Raw genomic sequence first — 23,902 nt, forward strand, 5'->3', positions numbered from 1 at the left:
TTTGGCAGGTGTACGGCACTTGCACTTTAATATCACACAATGGTACATGTACACCTAGTGATTACAGGTCACCATCATGAAGTAACAAGTGAAGATGCCGCAAAACCTTTCGAGGAGTTGCACTTACCTAATTAGATTCCCCTTTTTATAAATGTCAAACAGTTTTGCCCATGATCTATTAGAATACATACTATTTTGATTTTCTCTCTCCCTCTGGTAAGCAGACAAATGTAATACATATTTCAAGTTATAAACAGAAGTCATCTTTATCTCACGTCAGTTCCTCCAGTAAATGGTATAGTTTTGTAAGACTTTCAAACCAACTTGTTATATTCTATTATGTTTATGGTATTAGTTTATGAGATACATTTTAATTAAAATTCCATAAAAAATAATGTCATCGTGTCTGGTATCTTGATAGTGCAAATAGTACTACTACTACAACAATTAAAAGTGAATGTTAGAACTTGTTTAATTTAGTATGAACCTACACACACACAATACATACATTTGTACTCTCAAAAGAATAAGGAAAATAAACAATTATATATTATACAATTTGAATGAATCAGGAGTTTGTACTTATTTAAGTTAAGTCGTTACGTAAAATGCCAAGCAACTAGTATATAAACATGAGCATTCCTGAACATGGTCTCATCTAAACAGTCTGTTCAATACAACGGCTCACAACACCTGCCTTTTCACAGCTGCATGAGCCGAGGCTGTTGTACCTATGCATTTTCTTCATCACTATCGTTACTTGCTCCAAGCATACTAGCAACTCTTACGTCCACTTCGTTATTGCTACCACAATGCACTACACTATTGTGCCTTATTAAAACTATTTCTTTTACATCATGCCAAATTTACAATTGATAAGTGCTATGATGATGTACCTATTACAGCTAATTTGAACTCTTGGGATTTTTAATCAAGTGTGTGTGTGCTATCAGCTACAGGCACACTTAAAACTGTAATACTAGTACATACGTAGTCGGTTGTAAACCAGACTGTGATCGTCCGTAATCAATGCCAGGAGTTCACATCAGCCAGATCGCACTACTAGCATCTGCTCCGTAGTTCCTGGCATATAAAATGAGGGCGCCCTTGGCTTGGGGTGGAAGCAGCACAGGAGTTTTATCTACTTCAGGTGCAGCGATGGCTGTTTCGCAAGACGGTGCCTCAACAAATCGCAAGCAGTTTCGTGAAAAAACGGGAAGACCAGATGCGACTGTTTTGCTTTTGAATTCTACACCCAGGAAAAAAAAAAACCATACCGTATCACAGTAAAGCAGGTCAGGTCAAAGAACAGCATTGTCAGTGGGATAAAACAGTTTCACGCTGCTGGCATTTTAAAAATTATCTTTTTCTTCCGCTCCTTTTAGCTTCTGCCTCCCAATGTAGTTGGGACTACATGCAAAAGCTGCATAAGTGCACAAGACAAGAAGCAGCTTCAAGTTATTCATAGTGGCATAAAATTCTCATCTTATATGTCAGGAAATACAGAATAAAGTCTATTACAAAAAAAAATATACTACCAACTCCTCAGATGCCATAATACACAATCAGTTTTACAAAACATGTGTAATACATGCTACTCTACACAAGTTATTATTAGCACTACAAAGAGAAATTTTGAATGTAACTATCTATAGCATCAACTACAAATTCCAAGGGAAGAAAAAATATTTTGAGGCACAACAGTGCCCTAAATAAATATATAAATACAGTGGAACCAACTAATTCACGATCCAATGAGACAAGTCAACGTAAAACATGCAAAAATATTCTGTTCACACGTCACTAGTATATCACATGGTTCAATCACAATTTCTGGCCAGCTGCAACAAAACTCCTTGGGACGTGTTTGAAAGGCACATAAAAGTTTGTAGCTCATGGAACATTACTGTCAATCAAAAAAAAAAACTGCATGTTCACAAAACCTATGAAATTTATAATGGATGATTTCCTTGTCTGTCAAAAAAAAATATTATTTTCTGAGTATTTTTTTTTTTTTCTGTTTCCAAATTACTTAAGGCCAAGTGCTTAGAATAAAGAGAATTTTAGATTGGAAAAAACAAATTCATCTGCATATAGCGATATTAAATTATTAATGTGTTTACAAGATTAATCTTCAGATTAGTAAATGGACTGCGAAGTTACTGCAGACTATGCTTTTCCTCAAACAACGCACGGCAGTGATGGCTCCAGTGGTAGGCCGATAGGCCCGGGCCTACCCAAATTTTCAAAACTGTAAACTGGAAATAAGACATTTAATAAAAATGAACAATTGATATTAAACATTAAGTTTATTTTGAAAACTATAAGAAAAATAAATCTTATTTTCATTAAAAACTGTAATCGTCTGCCCTTCTGAGAAGGGAAGTTTGAAATGAAATAAAACTACGTATTAATTCACCTGCAGATTTGTTAACAGTTTACATTGCCATATGAGTTGTGTTGTAATATTCATCTTATATTAACAGAAGTTTAATTCTAACATTTAACTTTGTTATCTTTATAGGTATTAAAGTGTATTTTGTTGACATACAATTATACATTTATAATAATTGTTATGATTAATATATTATATATATTAGACTTCAGAGAGAAATAAATTACCTACAGAAAGCCACAAAACTAATATTTTGGAATCTGAATTTTAAAAATTCCCCAGACCACCCTCTGATACAGGGGCCAGACTCCTGGTACAGTCTGGACTCCCAAGACTGCGGTACAGTACAGGCCTACCCAAAAATAAATCCCTGAGCCGCCGCTGATGCACTGATGACCTCTACCTTTGAAAAAATTCTCTAGCTGTAGCAGTGTAGATCACAATCTCTGAAACTAGGATATTAACAGTCAATACACTAAAAATCAGACAGGTTCCACTGTAACTACATTATGTATGTACAATGCCTTTTTATAAATAAATTAGGTAATATTAATAAAACATAGCTATCAAAAAGCTTACACAGTTTTCTGGTATACTGAAACTGTATCACATCATACTCATGGTTTGATATCAACACTTGTGAAACAGTAATTGGCAGGACTGCAACTCCGAAGAGAACTGAACGAGTTGGTTACTACCAGTACAGCCAACTGTTGTGCAAGCTGCTGAAATGCTTAAGACACTGAGCACTCGTATTTCTTTTCTGCTCAAAGAACCCAGCAACCTCATACTTTATAAAAAATATTACATACTTTAACCCAAATACTGCCCTGATAACAGAACTGCTTTTAGACAGTCTTAAATTTACAGTTTTGCTATCAGAAATATAAAGTGAATCAAGAGAATTTGCATTCCATAAAGAAGGGCTAGCTTCCATTAAAAAAAAAAAAAATCACTTATTCGACAACGGTTAATTTTGGCAATTATAAGTATGTTAGTTTCTCTCCTATATATGGCAAAAAATTAATAATTCTGACTCGTAAACAAACCATAACCATCGGGTTCTACTGACAAGCAACAGAACTCTCATGTAAGTGCAACAAAGCCAGCCCTGTTAGTAAAACTTGAGAATGGGAAGCTTAGAAAAAAATTTAATCAACAAAGTTTCGAGAAGCATGAGTTATTCAAAAATTGTAGCTGCAACTGTATTGAGAGAAATATTTGCAGTTGTTTTTAAGAGTACCTAACAGTGACCCCACAAGGCAGCGACAAACCCTTCTGCTTCTCAGTCGACAGCAAACACAAAAATTATTTTAACACAAGTCTGCGTTGCTGACAGATTTCCTGACAGACTTACCGACATAATGATCATAAAAAAGCTTTCAACCCATCAAAGGTTTTGTTTTACAGCTCAGAAAAACAATTTTTTACTCAGCGAGTTTTTTTGATATACACAACTTTAAATTTCGCTCTGTCTGCTCAGTCACGAAACATTGCAGTTAAAAAATCCAGCCCCACGAACTTTACAAAAAAAAATGACAAGCACAGCCTTGAAGGTACACACAAAACAACATGATCAACAGTTAAAACAAGAAGCTGCCTCGAGCGACGGTGTGACGGAATGCACAGTGGAAATGGCATAATAAATTAAACTCTCGCGTGGATAAAAAGAACCCCAGCGTCGCGGCGGGGGCGGGCAGAGTCACACGTCGTCGAAGAAGCCCCCACTCGAGGGGAACCCGACTCGGTCGACGCGCCCGCGGACTTCCAGCTCCAGGCTGCTGCAGTAGCGGTCGCTGCCCTCGGTCGAAGCGGAGTTCATGGTGTTGCCCGGGTAGCAGTCGACCGGCTCCACGTCGCGCAGCAGCACGGCCCGCGCAGACTCGGTCGAGTCGTCTCGCCGCAGCGTCCGCACTGCAAGCATTCGTCCACTCCAACGCTGTCCGATCCCTCCAGCGCAACCTTCCACGTGATCCCAACATGCAATGTCACGTCGACACACCACGTACTTTGTACTCAAAAGTAGGGCCCGGATTAATCGCACTGTCAAAGTAATACGGCCACATGTCAAAAGTATAGTAACTTTTCAGGAGAGCATTTTAAAAAGTTTAAACAATGTTATTTAATATTTACCCTTGTTATATAAGATAAAAGTTGACCCAAATATAATATACTTTTATAAACTTTTATCTTATATAAGGGTAAATATTAAATAACACTGTTTAAACTTTTAAAATGCTCTCCTGAAAAGTTACTACTTTTTTGACATGTGGCCCTATTACTTTGACAGTGTGATTATGGTGAATTGCGATAAAACCTAAAAAACACCGAAAAACATACCAACACACTGTCTAACTAGACAAGATTTTATGGGTTTTTTTTAAACCATCAGGAAATTTCGGCGTTTTGTAGTTTTTTATTTTTTTATGAACTGTGCTGATGCACAGCATCAGTATAATAAAATAACTATAAACATTATGAACTGTCACTTCCTGTGCGTGTGTCTACGTTTCGAGAGCATCCTACAGACAATGTACTCCATGGCCCAATTTTTAAAATAACCCAGACATGGGGTTACACGTCTGTAATCAGGAAGCTGCGATTAAGTGTATTTTTTTTATAATATGTCAGTAATTGCTGCGTGTGCTGCAGTGTATGCGACACTACGTCACTCTTATCTTGGATTGTCGTTCACTGCGTGTAATGGGCTTAACTCCCCTTCCATTTTGCACAATATCTTTTATTTCACATCAACTTACATTTCCTATTTACTCGCCATTTACCCGCCATGCCACACACCACTACCAACACTCCCACTCTCAACTTCCCTACCTACAACCTCTCTACCAACCTTCCATTCCTACATGCAACACACTGCGTACAGAAGTTAGTGAGGAGATCGGTGCGGTACCTCTGTCCTCCGGGGTCTGGCGGGCAGTCCGGTACTTGAGCGTGCTTCCGAACCTCTCCTGGAACTCCCGCCTGCGGTTCACCGAGTCCTCGGCTCGCTGCCGCCGCCGCTTCTCTGGAGCAACACGCACCCCCACGCGCGCGCTGACACAACTGCCTCGTGTCGGCACAGCAGAACAGCCGACCTCTTTCATTTACCATCTTAAAACTAAGGTAGCATACCAAATAATACCAATATCTACAAGTATAAATACATATGGATTAATCATTTAATTATTTTCCACAAAAAGCTTTATTACAACCAATATATTGTGAACCTGCAAGTGACAATAAAAAAAAGCATAATAAAATTGTAAATAACTTTGAATATATTAAAATTAATATTTTGTTAAACACCAGATAAAAAATATATTTTGGATAAAGAACGACATTTAAAGTAAGAATTTAATAGTATGTATTATTAATACATATTATTCTCCACAGTATAAAAAATACACATTTTAATTTCCTCAAATGGAAAAACTTTCTAGTACATCAAAGCGAAAAAGTTACTAAATATATATTTATGTAAGTATTATTTTTTTTTTGTAGTGAGAGACTCAACCCTGTCAGCACTTGGTAAGAAAATAATATCCTTTGGAATTAAAAAAAAACCAAAACTTTTATTTGATATAAATACTCCAACCAAAGCATGCCTGCTGATCCGCAGGGGGTAAAGCTATCGGCATGGCGGGATGTCCCACGCGAGGGAAGGGATGCGGCCGGGCGACTCACCGCGCGAGGGAAGGGACGGGCCCGGGCGACTCACCGCGCTTGACGAGCTCGCGGCCCTCGTCCACCAGGTCCGAGGTGACCTCGTCGTCGCCCAGGAACTGGTGGAAGCCGAGCGCCGACAGCAGCCGCGAGCCCAGGTTGAAGTACGTCGCCAGGCAGAACACCACCATCGCCATGGGGAAGTACACGTTGAAGCCGTCGGAGATGATGGACACCACGTCCATGTGGCCCATCACCTGCGGACAACCGCCGACCTCTCGGGCTCGCCAACCTCGCCGACGTTACACACACGCTGGCCAACTGCAAACACCCTCATGTCCAAATTCAAGCTCAAAAATTTATTGGTTGATTATATTTTTGTTTCAGTTAGTACTGAAACTAACACAATTATAAACAAAAATATTGAGTTACTGCTCAGAATAATACTTAACATAGCAGAAACAATACGTAGAGACATGCAGTTTTGGGGTTTATTTTATAGCAAAATTCGTTGTTATTTACCCTTAAAAGTGGTGTTATCATACATCAAAAGCGGTGTTATTTTTTAAATAGTTTTAGCACTATAAATTAAAAAAATTAAGCTAAGCATACCTTGAAATTTTGGACACATTCTTGCATTGTACAGTTGCACTAGCAGCAGTAATTTACAATCGAATTTACACATCACTTTTTACATACAGTAATTGAAAATATTTTAGTACCTAAACCAGCAAGAATAAATATGAAGTCTCTAAAATAGTGACATAAACACATGGAACAAAATCCTCAAACTTTAGCTCTCGAAAGCAAAAGTAGCCATGATACACAAATTAGCCTCACTTAAATTTGTCCTGCGGTCTGTTAAGACTGTGTTATATGAGGACAAAAATCGTTCACAGTCAACGTTTGCAGAAGGCATCCAGATGGCTTCAAGGCAGCTGGAAGCAAACAATGGCTGTGACAGCTTTACTACATTCAATGACTTCACTACGTCCACTGAATTGTCTGTTTCCATTTGTTTTGTAACAATGTCCTGAAGCTGACCAAAACCAGCTGTTAATTCTTCAGTGCTTATGGAGTAGAGACTATGGACAGTTCTCAGTTTCTGCACCATTTCTGGGTTTAATTTAGCAAGCAACAAACTTTCCTGACTAAAAATTTGAATTGCTTCAAATCTCTTTCTACTTGGGTCAGTTGTCATGAGAGAGTTCAGTTTGGAAAGGGCTTGTGTTGCTGTTCTTGTGATGGACACTTTAGCTTCAGCAGCTTTAGCGGGGGGCATGTTAGACAAAGCTCTACTGGTTGCCTCAAAATAAATGCCACGAGTGATGTTTTCAAATTTTTTTTTTATACCTTGCAAGTCCCCATATAGTGAATGGGCAGTTGGATACAAAGAACCTTCAAGTTTCTGTATTAGCTCTACAAGGCTCTTGGCATGCTCTTTCACAAAGACAGCTTGACAAAGAATGAGAGAAATGTCATTTTCTGTGAGTGAACACAGAAACTCAACCCCTGAATTTTGTGTTGCCTTTAGTTCATCTGTTTTGCAGAAATCAACAATGTCATGTATGTAGTCTGCTACATAAAAAACGCTGTTGAACCAGGAATTCCATCTAGTAACAACAGGAAGTGGGAACAATGGACGTTTCTCTCCATGCTTTTCTTCAAGAAAGCTAGCATACAGGTGCCTTCTTTTCCTGGTGTTGTTGAACACATTTTTTATTTTGCTCATAGCATTGTTCAACTCAGGCAACTCTTTCACCCAGACATTGCCAACTAGATTTAACTTATGTGCCCAGCACTGGACATGCGTTAACTGGTCTCCAAGGATTACTTCGAGAGTACTAACAGCCTTGGTCATATAACGAGCAGCATCGGTTACTACTGAGAGCACATCACCATACTGTACATTGTACATTTTGAGTGAATCTAAAATTGCCCTCACACAGTTTGTGGCATTAGCAGCTTCAAGAAAGTGAACTCCTGCAACAAATATTTCTGGTTTATCCTGTTGAAGATTCAGAATTCTAAATAAAACAACAAATACACACCTACCCATTTTATCTGTTGTTTCGTCGCACAGTATGTCAATTTTTTTGTCCTTTAATGCAGTTTTGGCATCTTCAATTCTGCATTTGGCTATGTCCCCTACATATTTCTCACGGACTGTTCTCGCAAGTGGCATGTCTCCAGCACCTTCGATGTATTTGTTCAGCCATGCCCTGATATTAGGATCATCAAGCTTTTCAAGGGGTATATTTGCCTTTATAAAGGTCTCTGCTGTTTCCTTTATAAATTCCAACTTTTTGTCTTTTTGGACATTATTTTTTGCTGTCTGAAACGCTGAAGATATTGACGACTGGCGTTCAGACGCACTAGATGAGCCTTGCAATGAAGAGAGACGCTTCTTGTGTTTTTCACTGCCTACATGTTTTTCACATGAGTCTTTCCTATCCCAAGAGACGGTGACATTACAGTGACGACAAAAAAGTGTGGTTGAATCACTAGCATAAAGTCCGTGTTGAGAAAATTCAGAGGCTCGCTGTTTTGCAGTTACCGGCACTTTAGGCATTTTAATAGGCCTAATGTTTTAGCCGACCTTTAAATTGTACACCTTTAATTTATTTCACAGACGTTGAAAACTATCTGTAACAAAATTCGACCCGTTAAACTTTAACTTGCGCACAACAGAATGTTACGAATCGTCACCGTGTTTGCATTTTAAATTTGGTATTTGGTTAATAAAAATGGACGCAATGGACAAACAACGCTAAAGACTATATAAGAGAACAACGCTTCGAGAAACAACCTGCTGTAAACACCGTGATAATCGACTGTCCAGGCGAGCCGAATATCAAAATACAGCAAAACCCCTTATTTGCACTTTTCATGGGGACAAAGTAAAAAAGTGTAAAAAGCGGGAAAGTGTAAATAAAGGGAAAAGTAAGAAATACGTTAAAGTTAATTAAAATACAGTCGCATCCTGCCGCGTTCAGAACGGGCTACATTACACAGTAAAAATAAATAAAAAAGGGGCGCAAATTGATGAAAATTTACCGTCAATTGCGCGCCTTGCGCGGAGAAAGGTCATTGTACTCGATCATCTGTTGTTACAGTGCGGCCCAGTGCGGCGTCTGTTCTCTGAGCTGCGCATGCGCAGTATAACTCATTCAATGCTCCGCCCAGACTCGTGACCTTCCATCAGCAGCCAGCCAATAGAAGCGAGCCTAGCGGAAAAAAATATAAGCTCCACCTCCCGTGTACCAGTTTTGTCCAGTTCTAATACCAGTTTATTGGTATACGCACCCGCTTACTCGCTGCCGTGACATGTTCAAGTTTACGTTCATCTTGATGTCTTGATACCAATAATTAATAATTTACGATCCCCACAAATAAATGGTTAGTTTAAAAAATATGCGTCAACAGTATAATACTTCCGAAATTATATAATACGTATAAAACAGTTACCAAGATTCCACTCATTTTATCTTGTGAAGTTCATGTCTCGTACCAGTATTTCGGCTAAGTTGTGACATAAATACAGTATCAGCACTTACAATGTTACGATCAGCCACGTAATATTTCCGACATTTCCGACATTTCCGTTACGTTTCTATATTCGTGAGTTTACGTTTTTCCCTAGTACATTTTAGATTGTCTCCTGCTGTAATTACTCGGACTTTTACACGCCTAGGCTTAAATTGTTACATGTTTAGAAATAAAAGCAACTTTTCATGTTATAAAATACACTGTGTGGGTAGTTATCTTTGGTTTTTTGTTGTTTCACGTTTGTTACTGTATTTACAAATTGAATTGCCGTGTTCGAATGAGGAAAATGTTCTGACTGTTCGCCGAAAATTCAAGGATTTCGCGTTATTATCCAAAATGTGAGAAATTCGCGTTATTCTTAAAAATGTACTCAAATTCGCGTAAAAATTCGTTTTATCGCAATCGCGAAATATGCATGTCTCTAACAATACGGTCTAAAAATAAGAATTTAAAAAAAATTTAAGTCCAGTTGCCATAAGCTTCTAGTTTTCATTTCCACATTCCTCCACACACAACAAAGTCTTGGGCAGCAAGATATTATTTTATCATTAAATTTTACAAAATGATTATTTATAAGTGATTCTGTTTCAGCTGCCAATGTGTGAATGTTTGCTGAAGTACGCAGCATCCAGGACTGAACAAGCGGGGCGGGCACCTGGGTGTAGTAGGTCTCGCTGATGTGGCGCTTGATGACATGGCTGTCCATGTGGATGAGCCCCAGGAAGTTGAGGCACATGGGCGGCGTGAGGCGGCACAGCATCATGCCCGCGAAGATGAGCGAGTACTCGTCCGTCTGGTGGTGGGGCGCCAGGTAGTACAGGTTCAGGAAGCGTATCCGCAGCACCGTCGAGTAGGCGCAGTAGCAGAGGTACGCAATGATCAGCGTCGACACCACCTGCAACCAGCCCGTAGCTACCGCGCTCTCCCCGAACCAAGCCTCCCTCCATCTACTATCACCGGTCCCGCAAACCTGACATCACAACCCTCAAACAATAATTTCACAAATTAATTTTCTCAGCTGCATGGTACACCCAAAACATAATACTGTATTTGCTCGCGTAAAGGCCTCGCCCGCGTATACGCCCCCCCTCCTATTTTTGTAAACATTTTTGAGAAAAAATTTAAAAACTGGTTTTTCTGGGTTTATCTGAGGGCAGGGCAGCTTGGCATGCATCAAACAGCAAGCAATGTATTGTGAGCGGCAGGAGGTGATTTTGTAAGCGGCAGTGATACAGAGACTGGTATTATAGTTTGTCCGCTCTCAGTAGGACTGTCGTGAGGCGTGACAGACGTACGCAGTTAGTCGTATCTAAAACGACATAAAGATAAAGAAAGCTGGACTCGCGCGCTTGTGTTGATGTGCAGTGTTGTCGGAGTAGAAGAGGGGAAGTGAAGGAGGAAGGGAAGTGGGTGGAGCAGGTACTGGTATTTCTAACACTCCTTTGTTTGGTTGGCTGGCTAGCTGCCAGGAGGGAGGTTAAGCCACGCCTCTGCCTCTCCCCCCCCTGCCCAGCGCTGCCTCACCCCCCTGCGGAATCTCTGCCTCACCCACCTTCCCTCATTAGAACAAAGATGCACAACTTGCCAGTCGTTCTGCCAGCTGTTTCATTTAATCAAAATTTAATTGGCGTTTAAATAAGTTGTGGCGGTATTTCATTTTGCTTTTATTAAATGTTAGTTTTTCATACCTGAAAAAAAGAAAAATATATGTTTTCCTCCAAATTCGCATATAGGCCCCCTCCCCTTTTTTGGAGTCGAAAATTTGGAAAAAAAGGGGGGCCTTTACGCGAGTAAATACGGTATTCCATCTAGGTTTATTTAACTGTGCAGGATTCCCGAAATTAGTGAACATTTTAGGAATCACAAAGGTTTCTTTCTTGTCAGGCGGAAATAAAAATTTCTGGCATGTTTTAAGGCCACATAGTTCGAGTGCTATCATCCACTACATCCGGCAAGTAAATTTAGAGAAGAACCAAAACAGTAAAGTCTATTTTAACGCAGCAATTCGAAAGCATGACAAACACCAGCGTTACAATCTAAGCACATTTCGAAAGACTTCCACAGCACAGGCCATTAGCTTAAATACCACAGCAACACCGAAGTACTTTAAGCTGAACATTGGGCTTTTATAGACATAGAAATGGAAATAAAAGTTGAAAAAAAAATATTATGTTTCCATTTACCTATCAAGAGCATAAATCATATCGCTAACCAAAACAGGCAAGAAGAGTCGGTACAGAATTAAACAAGCCAATGCCATGTTGATAAACGCCTGGCCACAATCAACAAAAGCATTTAACAAGCACAACAAAGTATTATACACATCTGAACTCCAAGTAATTCAATCTCACTAGCTACAATCTTACATTGCGATAAGATTCACACAAGCCCGGTATAAGTATTACGTAGAGTTTTCTCTAGACTTATTTCTAGCTTAATACTATGTTATTGCTAAAAGTGTGTTATATTTCCGACAAATCATATCTGGACGTCCTACAACATTATCGTTTGAGAAATTTACGAAGTAGAGTTCCCACTAATCCAAACTAATTCAGACAGAGACCTGATCGGATTACATATTTCGAATTAGCCGAATAACTGCTGTAATGCAATAACATGCAGTATACTACACCTCTGCAAGCATTAAGATATCATGTAACACAGCCTATAACACAGACAAAATCATTAAAACCTGTTGATTTTTGGGTCAAGACATCAAAATAATTTTTTAAAATACAAAAACAGTTAAATGTTACTTTTTTTTCATTTATTTTCATATATTAAAACGGTTTGGATCATCCAGATTTTCAGATAAGCACTGTAAATAAGAAAATGTGTTTGTTGACTAGACAGTGCAGAATATAATTTTATTTTGTTTATTATGTTCGCACAATGAGGTTCATATAATATTTCCAAAACTGGCCATCTCCCTCAGAACAGTTTTGCGAGAAAACAAGAAAAACTGTTTACTCAATTCCATGATGTGGCATTCAAGACGGTTTATTAAATGAATAAGGCCGCTTTTGTAATTAACTGCTCCTTATTCACTGTGTGTTACCATGGAATTTGATTTTATAGAACAAAACCATTTTTTTTTTTTTGGAGATGGCCGGTTTTGGAAATACACGACTCATGTTTGTTGTCGCCAGGCTGATCTGCTGAACGTGCTGATCGCTGCAACTATCCGTGCGACGACACCGTGCTGGTCGCAGCCGGGAGTGACGAGAGCGAAGCAGCTCCGGCGCGGACGCGCGGGTACCTGGATGGCGACGTAGTTGCCGTCCGCCGTGGCCAGGTCCACGAACAGCGCGAACAGCGACAGCACGGGCTCCTTGTTGAAGAAGGTGACCTCGGACCAGACCACGGCCAGCGACACGGCACCGCACGCCACGGAGAGCAGCTTCAGCACGTGGCCGTGGATCACGCACTTCCAGTACCACTCTGCACAGCACAAGCACAGTCCGCGCTTCACCTCAGCCCGACACGGGTGTCTGTGGGGTCCACACCCCCCGTCTCAGCCTTTACCAAACCTTTTTAATAAGAATGAACACCACTCTGTAATAGAAAAAGAACCAAGCTGTACTTTCATGCATTGGCTTCATAACTGTATTAAGTCAGCTGACCAAAATTAAAAGTCTATGGATAAACACAATAATGTTTTTTATCTGTAGTTTACTTATGGGTTCCAAATTTTTGACTTGTGCATTTCAAAAATTACGAACTTAAATCTTATATCCGTGATCTGTGGCGTTATCTAGCAATATGGGACTGTAAGTTAACATTAATTGTTCATAAAAAATTATGTTTTCATTAAAAAAAATGTGTTGAGAGGGTCCCTAGCAAGTTTGTTTTATCAGGACACGTAGCATACCTCAAATGTTCATCGAAAATATAAGTATTTTACAAACCAGTCCAGTTTTTGTTCTGTTAAAATCATCAATGATACTCGAGACTGCAGGAAGTATGAAGAATAGGTCTGAATTACCACATATTAAAAGCCAGACCAATTGATCTGCAAAGTTGTAGGAGTAGCCCTGAACCAAAGAAGTGTCAGATCGTCACGTCAAGGCTCGCCGGTCCGAGCACGCTAGAGGGCTAGAGGGACCAACAGGGCCGGACCGACGACGAGGAGGGGGCTCACCCGCGGTGGGGCCCCACAGCAGGCGGGCGACGGCGGAGCGCGCGGGCTGGAAGGTGGGGCGGAAGCGTCGCTCGTGGCTCACTTGGTTGCAGGCCACGTCCTCCAGGGCGATCACTTCGTCCACCAGCAGGGCCCACTGGGTCTCCGTGCGGTGCTGGGTCTGCAGTGCCTTCAGGATCTGCCGGGCACACGGCGGGCCCCGTCACCCTCTGCCCATGAGCGGCTGCCAGGGCTGTGACGTCCCAGCCGCAATACATCTCTCTTTGAAAATATCACCACTCTTATGGCTTGATCACACATCAGGTTCCAAGACCCAGAATTTGAATATACTGAACGTCGAACACCTTGCAAGAAGAATGAAGCAACTAACACGAAAAGGAGAATAACTAGTTTCTCTGTCCCCAAGGATTTTGATAAAACCTCACCATCAAAAAATCAGCACAGCATTTGCAAACACTCGTGTTAACTTTGCTCTTACCGACATTGCAGAACTTACTTATAACAGCACATGTTTGTAGTAAATACATTAGAAATATGTTAAAATACACAACTAACGGGAAAATTCAATGAACAAATGTTAATCACGTCAGGCACAGAGTCGCTACCACATGTAAACGGTTAAATACTGAACAGTGACTGATATACAGCCACACTGCCATTGCTGCGAGCAGCTGTCCAACCCAGCGACGATGGGACATCCAGGGACATGCATGTGCGGTGCGAACAATGACAGTGAGGGCGGGGGCCAGGAACAGGAGGAGGGGGAGAGAGAAAGTAGCGAATCATTTCTTAAGTACATCCAGCGAGTCATGTAAGAAATATCCACATAGAATATTATGTCACTATGCCTTTCCTTTATTATAGCTGTTGACCCAAGTCTTAAATTCTTTCAGGATATAACGTTCATGGAAATGGGTGTTAACATGAGCTTCTTAAATGGATTTTGGATTTCCATTTTTTGGTTGGATGGAAATTAACAGCTTTCTCCAACCCCCCGTGTTCGTCATCGCTGTGATGATTATCCTTGCTGCTTCCTCGTTCTCACCATCCCTGTCTCAGTCTGGTGGCTGAGAGGGCTAACCCACTCTCGTGAAGGAAGTGTTTTCACTGCCTTGAGGGAGCATACAGGCTCGTAGACTCGCTCTGTTGGGTTCAGCAAGCCATCTGGTACAAAAGCCACTTGCTTGGTTCACAGAAATGGGGGTCGAAAAGTGTTAATAAGGCTATGTTTAAATTTTTTATTTTATTTTTATTTTTAAACTCTAAACTAAGGTAGTTGTGGCTATTCATTTTTTTTCCACTCTGTTAACATTTGTGCCTACTTCAATATATTAAATAGGTTATTTAAATACAAAAAAAAAAGTATTGCTTGCTGGTGTTTGTTTCTACCACGGTGTTGCCTTTAAGTGCAAGGCCATGGACTGGTGCACAGTCTTCTTGTCATGCATAAGGACAACTATGAAAACCAAGTGGCGACTATAACCTTGTATGGCGGAGAAATGAATTTAAAGGTGAAGGCTTCCATGCATGACCCTTGAGTTTTTTTCAATAATCTATACAGAAAGTTCCATGTCTAAACATTATTCTAAAAACATGTATTTTTAGCCATTCTGACTTTCATAAAAATACAGTTTAAAAACTGAATATACCTGAAACAGAACTACTCATTCCCCGCAGCGTATTCCTTAAATGATCTTCGTAAACAGACACCATTGAGATATTACGAGCAGTTATCAAACTGCGTGAAGCTCTACACACGGCGCGTGTCCCGGTGACACCGCCGGCAGTAAGCACCCACCTGGCGGTGCAGGCGCACCAGGGCCTTGTAGGAGGGGGGGTCGGCGGGCGTGTCCTGGGGCAGCTGGCGTCGCCCCATGCGCTCCCGCAGCTCTATCGGCACCTTCTGGAAGATGGTCTCCAGGTTCCTGTGGAGGGGGTGGCCCGGCCCGATGCTGGCCGCCGCGGCCTGCAGCGACTGCAACCGACACGTCACACCCGACACGTCACACCCGACATGTCACAAATGACACGTCACACCCGACACGTCACAACAGACACGTCACACTCAACACGTCAACTGACACGTCACAACAGACACGTCACACTCGACACGTAACACCCGACATGTCACAACAGACACGTCACACTCGACACGTCACAACAGACACGTCACACTTGACACTGCACTCCCCCTCCACCGCGCAGGGCAAACCACCAGGTGCCGCTGCACTTCACACAGTTCAAGTTACACTACTAACAATAACCTTTAAATAATCATATATATGACCATCAGCACATTTAATAAAAAGCAAAACAATCAACTGATGAAGTTTATGGGTGTAAAAAACCGTAAGTGATCCCGCTAATACAAAAAAAAAGTTTAAAGAGATCACATTAATATAAAAGGAGTTAGCAGGTCATAATACTACTATAATAGGGTGTCTGCATTTAATTAAGTGTAATAATTACAGAAAAGATTTTATTTTACAATAATACATTTGTTTATGAAAATAAGTGTTATCTTCAATATATATCACAATAAAAGGTTTCTTGCGAACACTATCTTTAAGAACCATTTTCATTTTATTTTTAGCTCTACACTGTATTGTTAGAACTAAACTTTGCAATGTAAATTTATAATGTGAATTTACTGCAAAAAAAATACTTTTTTCTTTTTCAAATATGTACAATAATAGCAATGTTTAATGAAATAATTAAAATAAAAAAAATTAGATAATACAATTAAAAACTTTACAAGGATTTTTGTCCACATAATTTGCTAAAAGCTACCAACTAAATATACTGACTTTTAAATTTTGATATTGATAGTTAATAGTTTAGTGATCTAAGTGAAGTTTTGTTTGCACATTATATATATATATATATATACACACAGACATTTTGGTGTTACTTAATTTTTTATGGCAATTTACAATAACATATTGTCCCCGTTATTTATTTATTTATCAATTTGTTACACGCCTACCGACGGCATAAGGCCATGGGTGGTAGGCAGTGTCTCGACGTGATCTAGCCTCGGTCGCACGCAAGCGGGTTCAGGCGCGAGGGGTGCTGACCTCCAGGATGTCGTCGACGGTCTCCTCCGCCTCGCACTTCTCCGCGCTGAGCTTGGCGGCGCGGAAGTAGCTGTAGTGCAGCAGGTAGCCCCGCCGGCCGGCGTCCCAGAGGGCTCTCGGCACCTGCACCAGGCCGTACCCCAGGAGCAGCACCAGCAGGAACAGCCCCCAGGTGTTGCTGGCCGACGAGGCGATGGCCTTCAGCTTCTGCCTGCGTCCGCACACACCCTCGACTCCCCTCTCTCTCTCTCTCTCTCTCTCTCGACACACCACCACCGGTGGCGTAGCCAGGATTTGTGTGTGGGGCGTGTTAAGAAGCATGGCCCCCCACCCCCCGTATTAAAGCGGGGGGAAGGGGGGGTTCTGGGGGTCCTCCCCCGGGGAAATTTGGATTTTAAGGTGCAAAATAGCGCTATCTTAGCAGTTTTCGGTTCTTAAATTTAAATATCGTAATGGTAAAAATTCCATTAATTTTAATATGAAATTTGTTTGAGTGATGAATAAGAAATTAATTAAAGATTTGGTGCAAAAGGGTTGGGAAGTGTTTGAAACCCCTTAAACCCCCCCCCCTGGCTTAACCCCTGCACCACCATGACTACACAGCCCCTCGCCACATGTTACCTCTCCTCCCTTCCACAAACTACAGTCTGCGACCTTCGCTCCAGGCTCTACGTAATCCAGGGCTGATCGAGCGGCTTGCGTTCAGATTCCTTCGGACTGAGTCCGCCGTTGACCTCGGTAGCCACGTCTACCAACATTTTTAGATCCAAAAGCGTTTATTATTTATATATATATTTTTTTAAGAAGCAATCTATATCACCGATGCAATGTGATATGCATCAATTTTCCAAACAGTAACATTCATGTGTATTATTCTAGAAATAGATCAACTTGATTTGAACACTGAATCAGGACTGATATGGTGCAAACAAGTGAAGGAGCACAGGACTTGGAAGAGATCATGATGGGAAGAGCAATAATGAGATGGTGTGGCCATGTGGAGAGAATGGGGAAAGAGAGGCCGCCCAGTGAAATTATGTGAGTTGAAGTGTACAGGAAGAAGACCCTCCAATGAAGACCGAGGAGGAGACACGAAGAACAGGAGAGAGAGAGAAGACAAATGAAACACGGTGAAGGAGAAGGCATGGCGGAGTGACAGAGGAAGATGCTGACCCCGCTTCGAGCTGAAAGCAGTTGATGATGTTATACTGTATGTTAATTTTTCTTTTGTATTTTCATTGTGACTACAATGACGTGGCTCGGCCGTGGTCCCGATCACGCTGGCCGTCCCACGACTATCTCCGGCCGCGTGCCTTCTCTCCATCGCTCCAGGGCAGGCTGGAGGCGTGGAAGCCAGTCGAAGGCAGTCGAAGGCAGTCGGGCCCGGGGCGCAGTGTTACGACACACCTGCAGCGACGTGGGCCGGCCTCGTTGCGGCAACAGCGGCGTCAGCGCGAAATACTGGGACAGCGCTTCCGAACAAGGCTGGCCAACCGTTGCGGAAAGCGAACGGGGTCGAGAGGACTGTCGACGATGCCTTGGACCCAAAGTCTCAAATACGGCAGCCACGCCCGAAAGGGGGCTTTTTGGGGGTGGCCGCGCCAAGACGGAGCCCGGTGCGCGTCGCGTGACTCTCGTCGCCGCTTCCCGCCTCGCCGAGAGGTGTGCCGCGAGCGCGTCACAAGAGAGCGGAGGAAAGAGACTCACAGGTGTGATAGCGAGGCACGTGGATTGACTTAAGTATGTTTTATGGATTTAACTGAACGGATGACGGCGTTGACAATATTGTAATAGTTAGTAGTAAATCGAAGTGGAACTGAAGTTAATGTCGAGACCTTATTTAGTAACCCTTTATTCCCTTCGAGCCCCATTAGAGAGGGAAGGTAATAAGGCTTTCGTTAGGAGAGAACTCGTCATAACAGCAGGACCCACCCGTCCAGCTCAAGCGAGGGCTGGAGCGCGATGTAGACCAGCAGCACGCCGCAGATGAACAGGTACGAGCCGTAGTAGATGGCGTTGTCGACCAGCGCTGACCGCAGCTTGCCCCGCACCGTGAAGTCCCCGGCCTTGATGTAGGACTGCATCAGCGGCAGCACCAACCTGCCCCCACACGTTCACGCACGTCTCGTCTCCAGTGTACGTTCACTCTCGCTCTCCCGTTAGCGCCGTCCTTGTTTCGATGTGCTCTGTCGCCAGGTGTACACCACAGAGCACAAAAGTTTCAGACAAAACTTTCTAATGTGATGAAAAAGAATTTTAAATGTATCTGAAACACTATATTTTGTAAAGTAACATTCGGAACGACAACTTCGTAAGTACATTTGCCCGTTGGCTTTCATCAAGAGCATAATCTGATATCAAGTTTTCTTCCCAAGGAGTCATAATTGAAAGACATCATCTTGGTTCCAATGTTTTTTTTTTCCCAACATTATTATGATATCATTAAATATGAAATTTTTTTTCCTCTTTTGGGCATAGCACATAATTTTATGAAATTCCATATCATTAATTGTGATTGACTGCTACGAATAGTTTCTCTTGTAAAATAATAATTGGTACTTAGCAGTGAATTATTATTTTTTGTCAGAATGACTATAACTGTACTGTTATAGTTAATCTGTAATACTGTCAATCGATAATAATTTATGGTCTTAGAAAAATCAAAAAAATATTAGAATTTTAAAAATATATTAAAATTTATTATAATTAAAGATGGTATTCAAAATAACATGTTTAATGTTAACAAGAAAGGTAGTATTAACCTGGCAACAGTCGTCGCCATTCGTTCTGTACTGCAGTCTTAGCTTGAGGCAGATTGTACAAGGTGCAGCATCCCCGACCGGTCTAACTCGGGTTGCCAGCGAAAACAACTGCACACTTCTGCTCGAGTCCCAGTACATGTTCATGTCTCGCTCATTGTCAGCATCTCTGCACCACTACTTCTCAAAAACATACTTTTTTTTTTGTTTCTTGGATACAAACACTAAAGGACGATACTTTAATTTTCTTTCAAACATAACTTCGTACAAAAATCATTAAAAAGAATAATTTAATTTTCAAATAAATAATTAATATCAAATTTTTAAATTTGAGCTTATCAAAATTTTTTAGCTTAAACCATGACAGCTCATGTTACTGCTCAAATAATTAGATTAATTAAAATATTATTTTTTAAACATGTATACCAAATTCTACACTGTTATCGTCCCACATAAAAAAAACTATTTATGTTTAAGTAAGATTTAATTCATTAATTAACTTACATGCTACTTATTTGAAAATTGTCACCATGACAGCTAGTGTGTTGTTTTACATCACTTACAACAGGAGTATGTTTAGTTTATTACATATGCTAGACATTGTATGTGCTGGTTTGCACAAAGATGTTGGACCAGTTGTGTTACACAAAAATGCAATAAATAAACAAATATTCCACTGTAACTGAGTCTGAAGAAGGTGTTGCTAGGCAGGTTTCTCTACATTTAAAAAATAAATAAATAAATAAATACAAGGAGAGAAAAATACACCAAACATTATTTACTTTAACATGTACATTTTTTTTTTTTACTGATTATAATAAAAATATTTACTGACAGAAAAGAGAGTTGAAAAATTAAAAAGTTTTCCATTTGTTCTTTGAAGAGCTGATATCCAGAAGCACAATTATTGTAAATAGAGAGGCAGCCTATTTAGCTTGCTTGCTAAGTTAAGTCCTTTTTGTTACTAAGTAATGTTCAAAAGTGGCATACATAATTTTTTTTTAAATTCTTGTAGGCTAGTAATGTGCTTATGAAAAGATTAATTTTGTTTTAATTATTTAGTAATTTGTGTAAAAAAACATAAGTATAAGCATCAGCTTGTAAAATTTGCTCACCATAACTTCAACATGTACATACATTAAAAATTCCAAAAACATCAAAACTAATGTTTACATCTCACTGGATAATATGTCTGGAAACACAGAAGCCAACAAAACTGGATAAACTTTATTCAAGTACTTTAATTTGTGATTTTGTATTTGGGGTCTTAGTTTATCATTGCACACATTCAGAGGAGAATATCTTAGCAGCATGCGTAGCAGCTTTCAAAGTCCTGCCTTGTCACTGGTGTATTTGCGCTAGTGAGACAGGATGATAAGTGCGACGCTCGCTTGTACTTCTACCGCGATATTCCTGTGGACTAGCGCGCAGTCTTCTCGCTGTGCATACAGAAACTATGAGATTTGAGTGGTAACCATAACAAAATATGGTGGAGAAATGAAGAATGTGAATTCTGCGAGTGCTTTCAAGAATCTGCACCGGATGTTTAATGCCTAAATTTTTTATTTAAAAACATTTTTTTTTTTTTTTTTTTAAGCCTTTTCACTCTTCTAAAAATACAGTTGGAAAAACGAAATACGGAAACAGAACTACTCATCTCCCCCCAGACCCCACTGGGAAGTGGTATATCTCGAGCATTTGTCAAGTCGCGTGGTTCCTCTGCACAGTGGACGTGTGCCCCGGGGACTCTGCCCTCGGGAGCGAGCGGCAAGGCTCACCAGGTGAGGCACTGCGAGCTCCAGTACACCACCCGCCACAGGCTGGGCAGCACCCGCTTGTACACCGTCTGCACCTGGCAGGGCGGCGCCACCGAGCCGTTGCCCCCGTCCGCCGGCGCTGCCGTGGCGTTGCCCTCGGGCGGGTCGCCCAGGCACTGCCGCTCTATCGTCTGCACACAGGACGCAGGGTCGTGGGAGGACGCCGAAGAGCAGTGGTGGCCCCGGGCCCCGGACCCCGGACCATTTACCTTCGCAGGGCTTCTATATTTACCATACCCCCCAGAGAAAAGGCATTTGAAAAAACAAACTATGTATTCAAGCCCACCGACACCTCAAGTTTTATCGACGGTTTTACTAAAATATTTGTAATTACAGAATATGAAAATTAATAAAACGATTACGATCAGTTCAGCGTTATGTACTCCGTTCTAATAAATTACGTTCATGTTATGTAACAAGCAGTATTCTACAGTTTGATGACATGCATTTCATAATACTAGTGTGTTTGTAATAGAAGAGCTAGTCAGTTTAGAGCTGGGCGGTGGTCCGGCCCTTCCGGGGTGTGCGTTTCTTATCAGCTGACTGTGGGCTCGTGTGTTAAGAATAATGATGATTAGGGCACAGGATTTATTGATTTTATCTTTTGTAGAGCTCTCTTCAGTGGTGCCGTCTAAGAAATGAAACCCATCTATTCGTAACACAAGAATCACAACCTCACAACAGTCTACAACCTCCACCCGAACAAATCAACCCTGGAAAAAATAACTCAAATATGAATATTAGAGTCTAATGTTATACATCCTAAAAATTAACTTGCCAGAATAAAATCGAAAGTTTCAAAATATTTTTTTTTATTTAGTAGTAATTTTATTTTTATAAGACAATTTTTTAAGTAAATTATTTTATTTATTTATTTATTTGTAATTGTAACAAATTTAAATATAATTATGTTCTGTAAAGCTTCCAAATGAACTGTTGAAAGCAGATATCAAAGCGAATCTATTTCCTGACATCTGGCAAGTACTGTATGAGAATCTAAATTTTAAGACTTAATATCATCACACAGCTAGCGAATTTTATCTAAGTGTCAATTTTGTGGTTGGTATGGCCATTCTGATTCTGCTTTGAATTAAAAAAAAGTAATTATTTTAAAGGCCATTGATTCAAAACATTACCCATTTACTATAACATTGACATGAAACAACTTTTGTTTAGCAGGCTGCCAACTGAACATCATGTGGGTAAAAGTTCTGTATCACGTATCCAATTTAACCCTTGATCCTGAAGGTGACTTCCATATTTACTACACTATTTTTCTAGCATGTTAGTACATATACATAATTATTCTGAAACCCTTTTAACATAGCAGGCCTCTAACAAGATCATTCATTATGTCAAACGCTATAGATGCATTGTGAAACAATATTAAATACGTCATAAATACACATTCAATAGAATTTTTTGTTTACACAATAAACATGCTTACAATAGGTACCAAAAGGTGATACGGCTCTAGAAGTATACTTACGTAAGAGACATCCAGTGGTAGTACAAAGATGATAAGAAAAGAGAAATACCAAGCAATGAATACAGAAACTGTGACAATCAAATGATTTCTCATTAAATTTCCATATCTGTACAACAATCCCAAGGCCAAGAAGAAAGTGCAGACAACTTCTGCTACAAGTATGTCTAATGCCATTTTACAGCAAATTTAAATAGTGTCACGTCTTAACAGTTAACATGTTTCATTTTTTGTTTCTGTTTTTTGGAGCTGCAGCTTTTCTTCAGCTTCTTTCTGCATTTTTTCTAGTTTTACTAGAGTAACAGATTTTAGGGGCATTAACTTAGGCTTGCACAATATGTACTGTAATTCATCATCAGGAATAACAAATCCTTTACGTGGAACAAACTCTTTCAAAACAGCCTGATTTTGACTTGACATAACGGTACTGTTAACAAATCACATTAAACTAACAAAATAATAAATTTAGAACGTGTGTGTTTGCTCACAAAGCTGTACGATTATTAGTCGAAGTGGAAGTTTAATACAAATATAAATGGTCACCCACAGTTATATTAAACAAAACCACTTTCTTAAACACGGTACAACATTTTAATAAGTACATTTTTATAGCAGAACAATAAAGTTTATATTTTTATCAATCACACGCAGCTGTTAGCACCAACGACCAGCAGACAGCTCGGGAGAGTAGCCAACATGTTCTGCACTTCTGGAAAAATCCCTACAATGACATTTAATCCCTAGTAACTTTTACAACCGAAAATGTGATAATGAGTACTGTCAAAATACTTCTACACAATATTTTGTTAATGGTCGGAACGGAAAAAAAAAGAAAAAAAACGCTAATGAATGTATTAGGATTTGAAAGGGGTAAGCGACTACCATACAGGATGTCCACAGTTAGTACTTTCGTACTAGATCTAGTACTTTTATAAGTTTTTTAGTGGTCTAGTACATTTACGCTCAGATCTAGTACTTTTTTCTTTAATATAATAATATTATAGTAACTCCAATA

General features: G+C 40.3%; 1 protein-coding gene across 1 annotated transcript; it reads right to left on the reverse strand.

Moving 5' to 3' along the window:
- Positions 1-23,572, reverse strand: LOC134535211 (LMBR1 domain-containing protein 2 homolog). Its single transcript, XM_063374253.1, has 11 exons — positions 22,891-23,572; positions 21,363-21,532; positions 18,758-18,925; positions 16,826-17,036; positions 15,547-15,723; positions 13,749-13,926; positions 12,867-13,048; positions 10,263-10,502; positions 6,114-6,315; positions 5,307-5,420; positions 1-4,309 (listed from the first exon to the last, which is right to left on the reverse strand). The coding sequence occupies exons 1-11, from the start codon at positions 23,062-23,064 to the stop codon at positions 4,098-4,100; spliced, it is 2,028 nt and encodes a 675-aa protein (XP_063230323.1). The 5' UTR covers positions 23,065-23,572; the 3' UTR covers positions 1-4,097.
- Between the last annotated feature and the right edge of the window lie 330 nt (positions 23,573-23,902).

This window comes from Bacillus rossius, chromosome 8 (assembly GCF_032445375.1).
Source record: "Bacillus rossius redtenbacheri isolate Brsri chromosome 8, Brsri_v3, whole genome shotgun sequence".
Lineage (NCBI taxonomy): Eukaryota > Metazoa > Arthropoda > Insecta > Phasmatodea > Bacillidae > Bacillus > Bacillus rossius.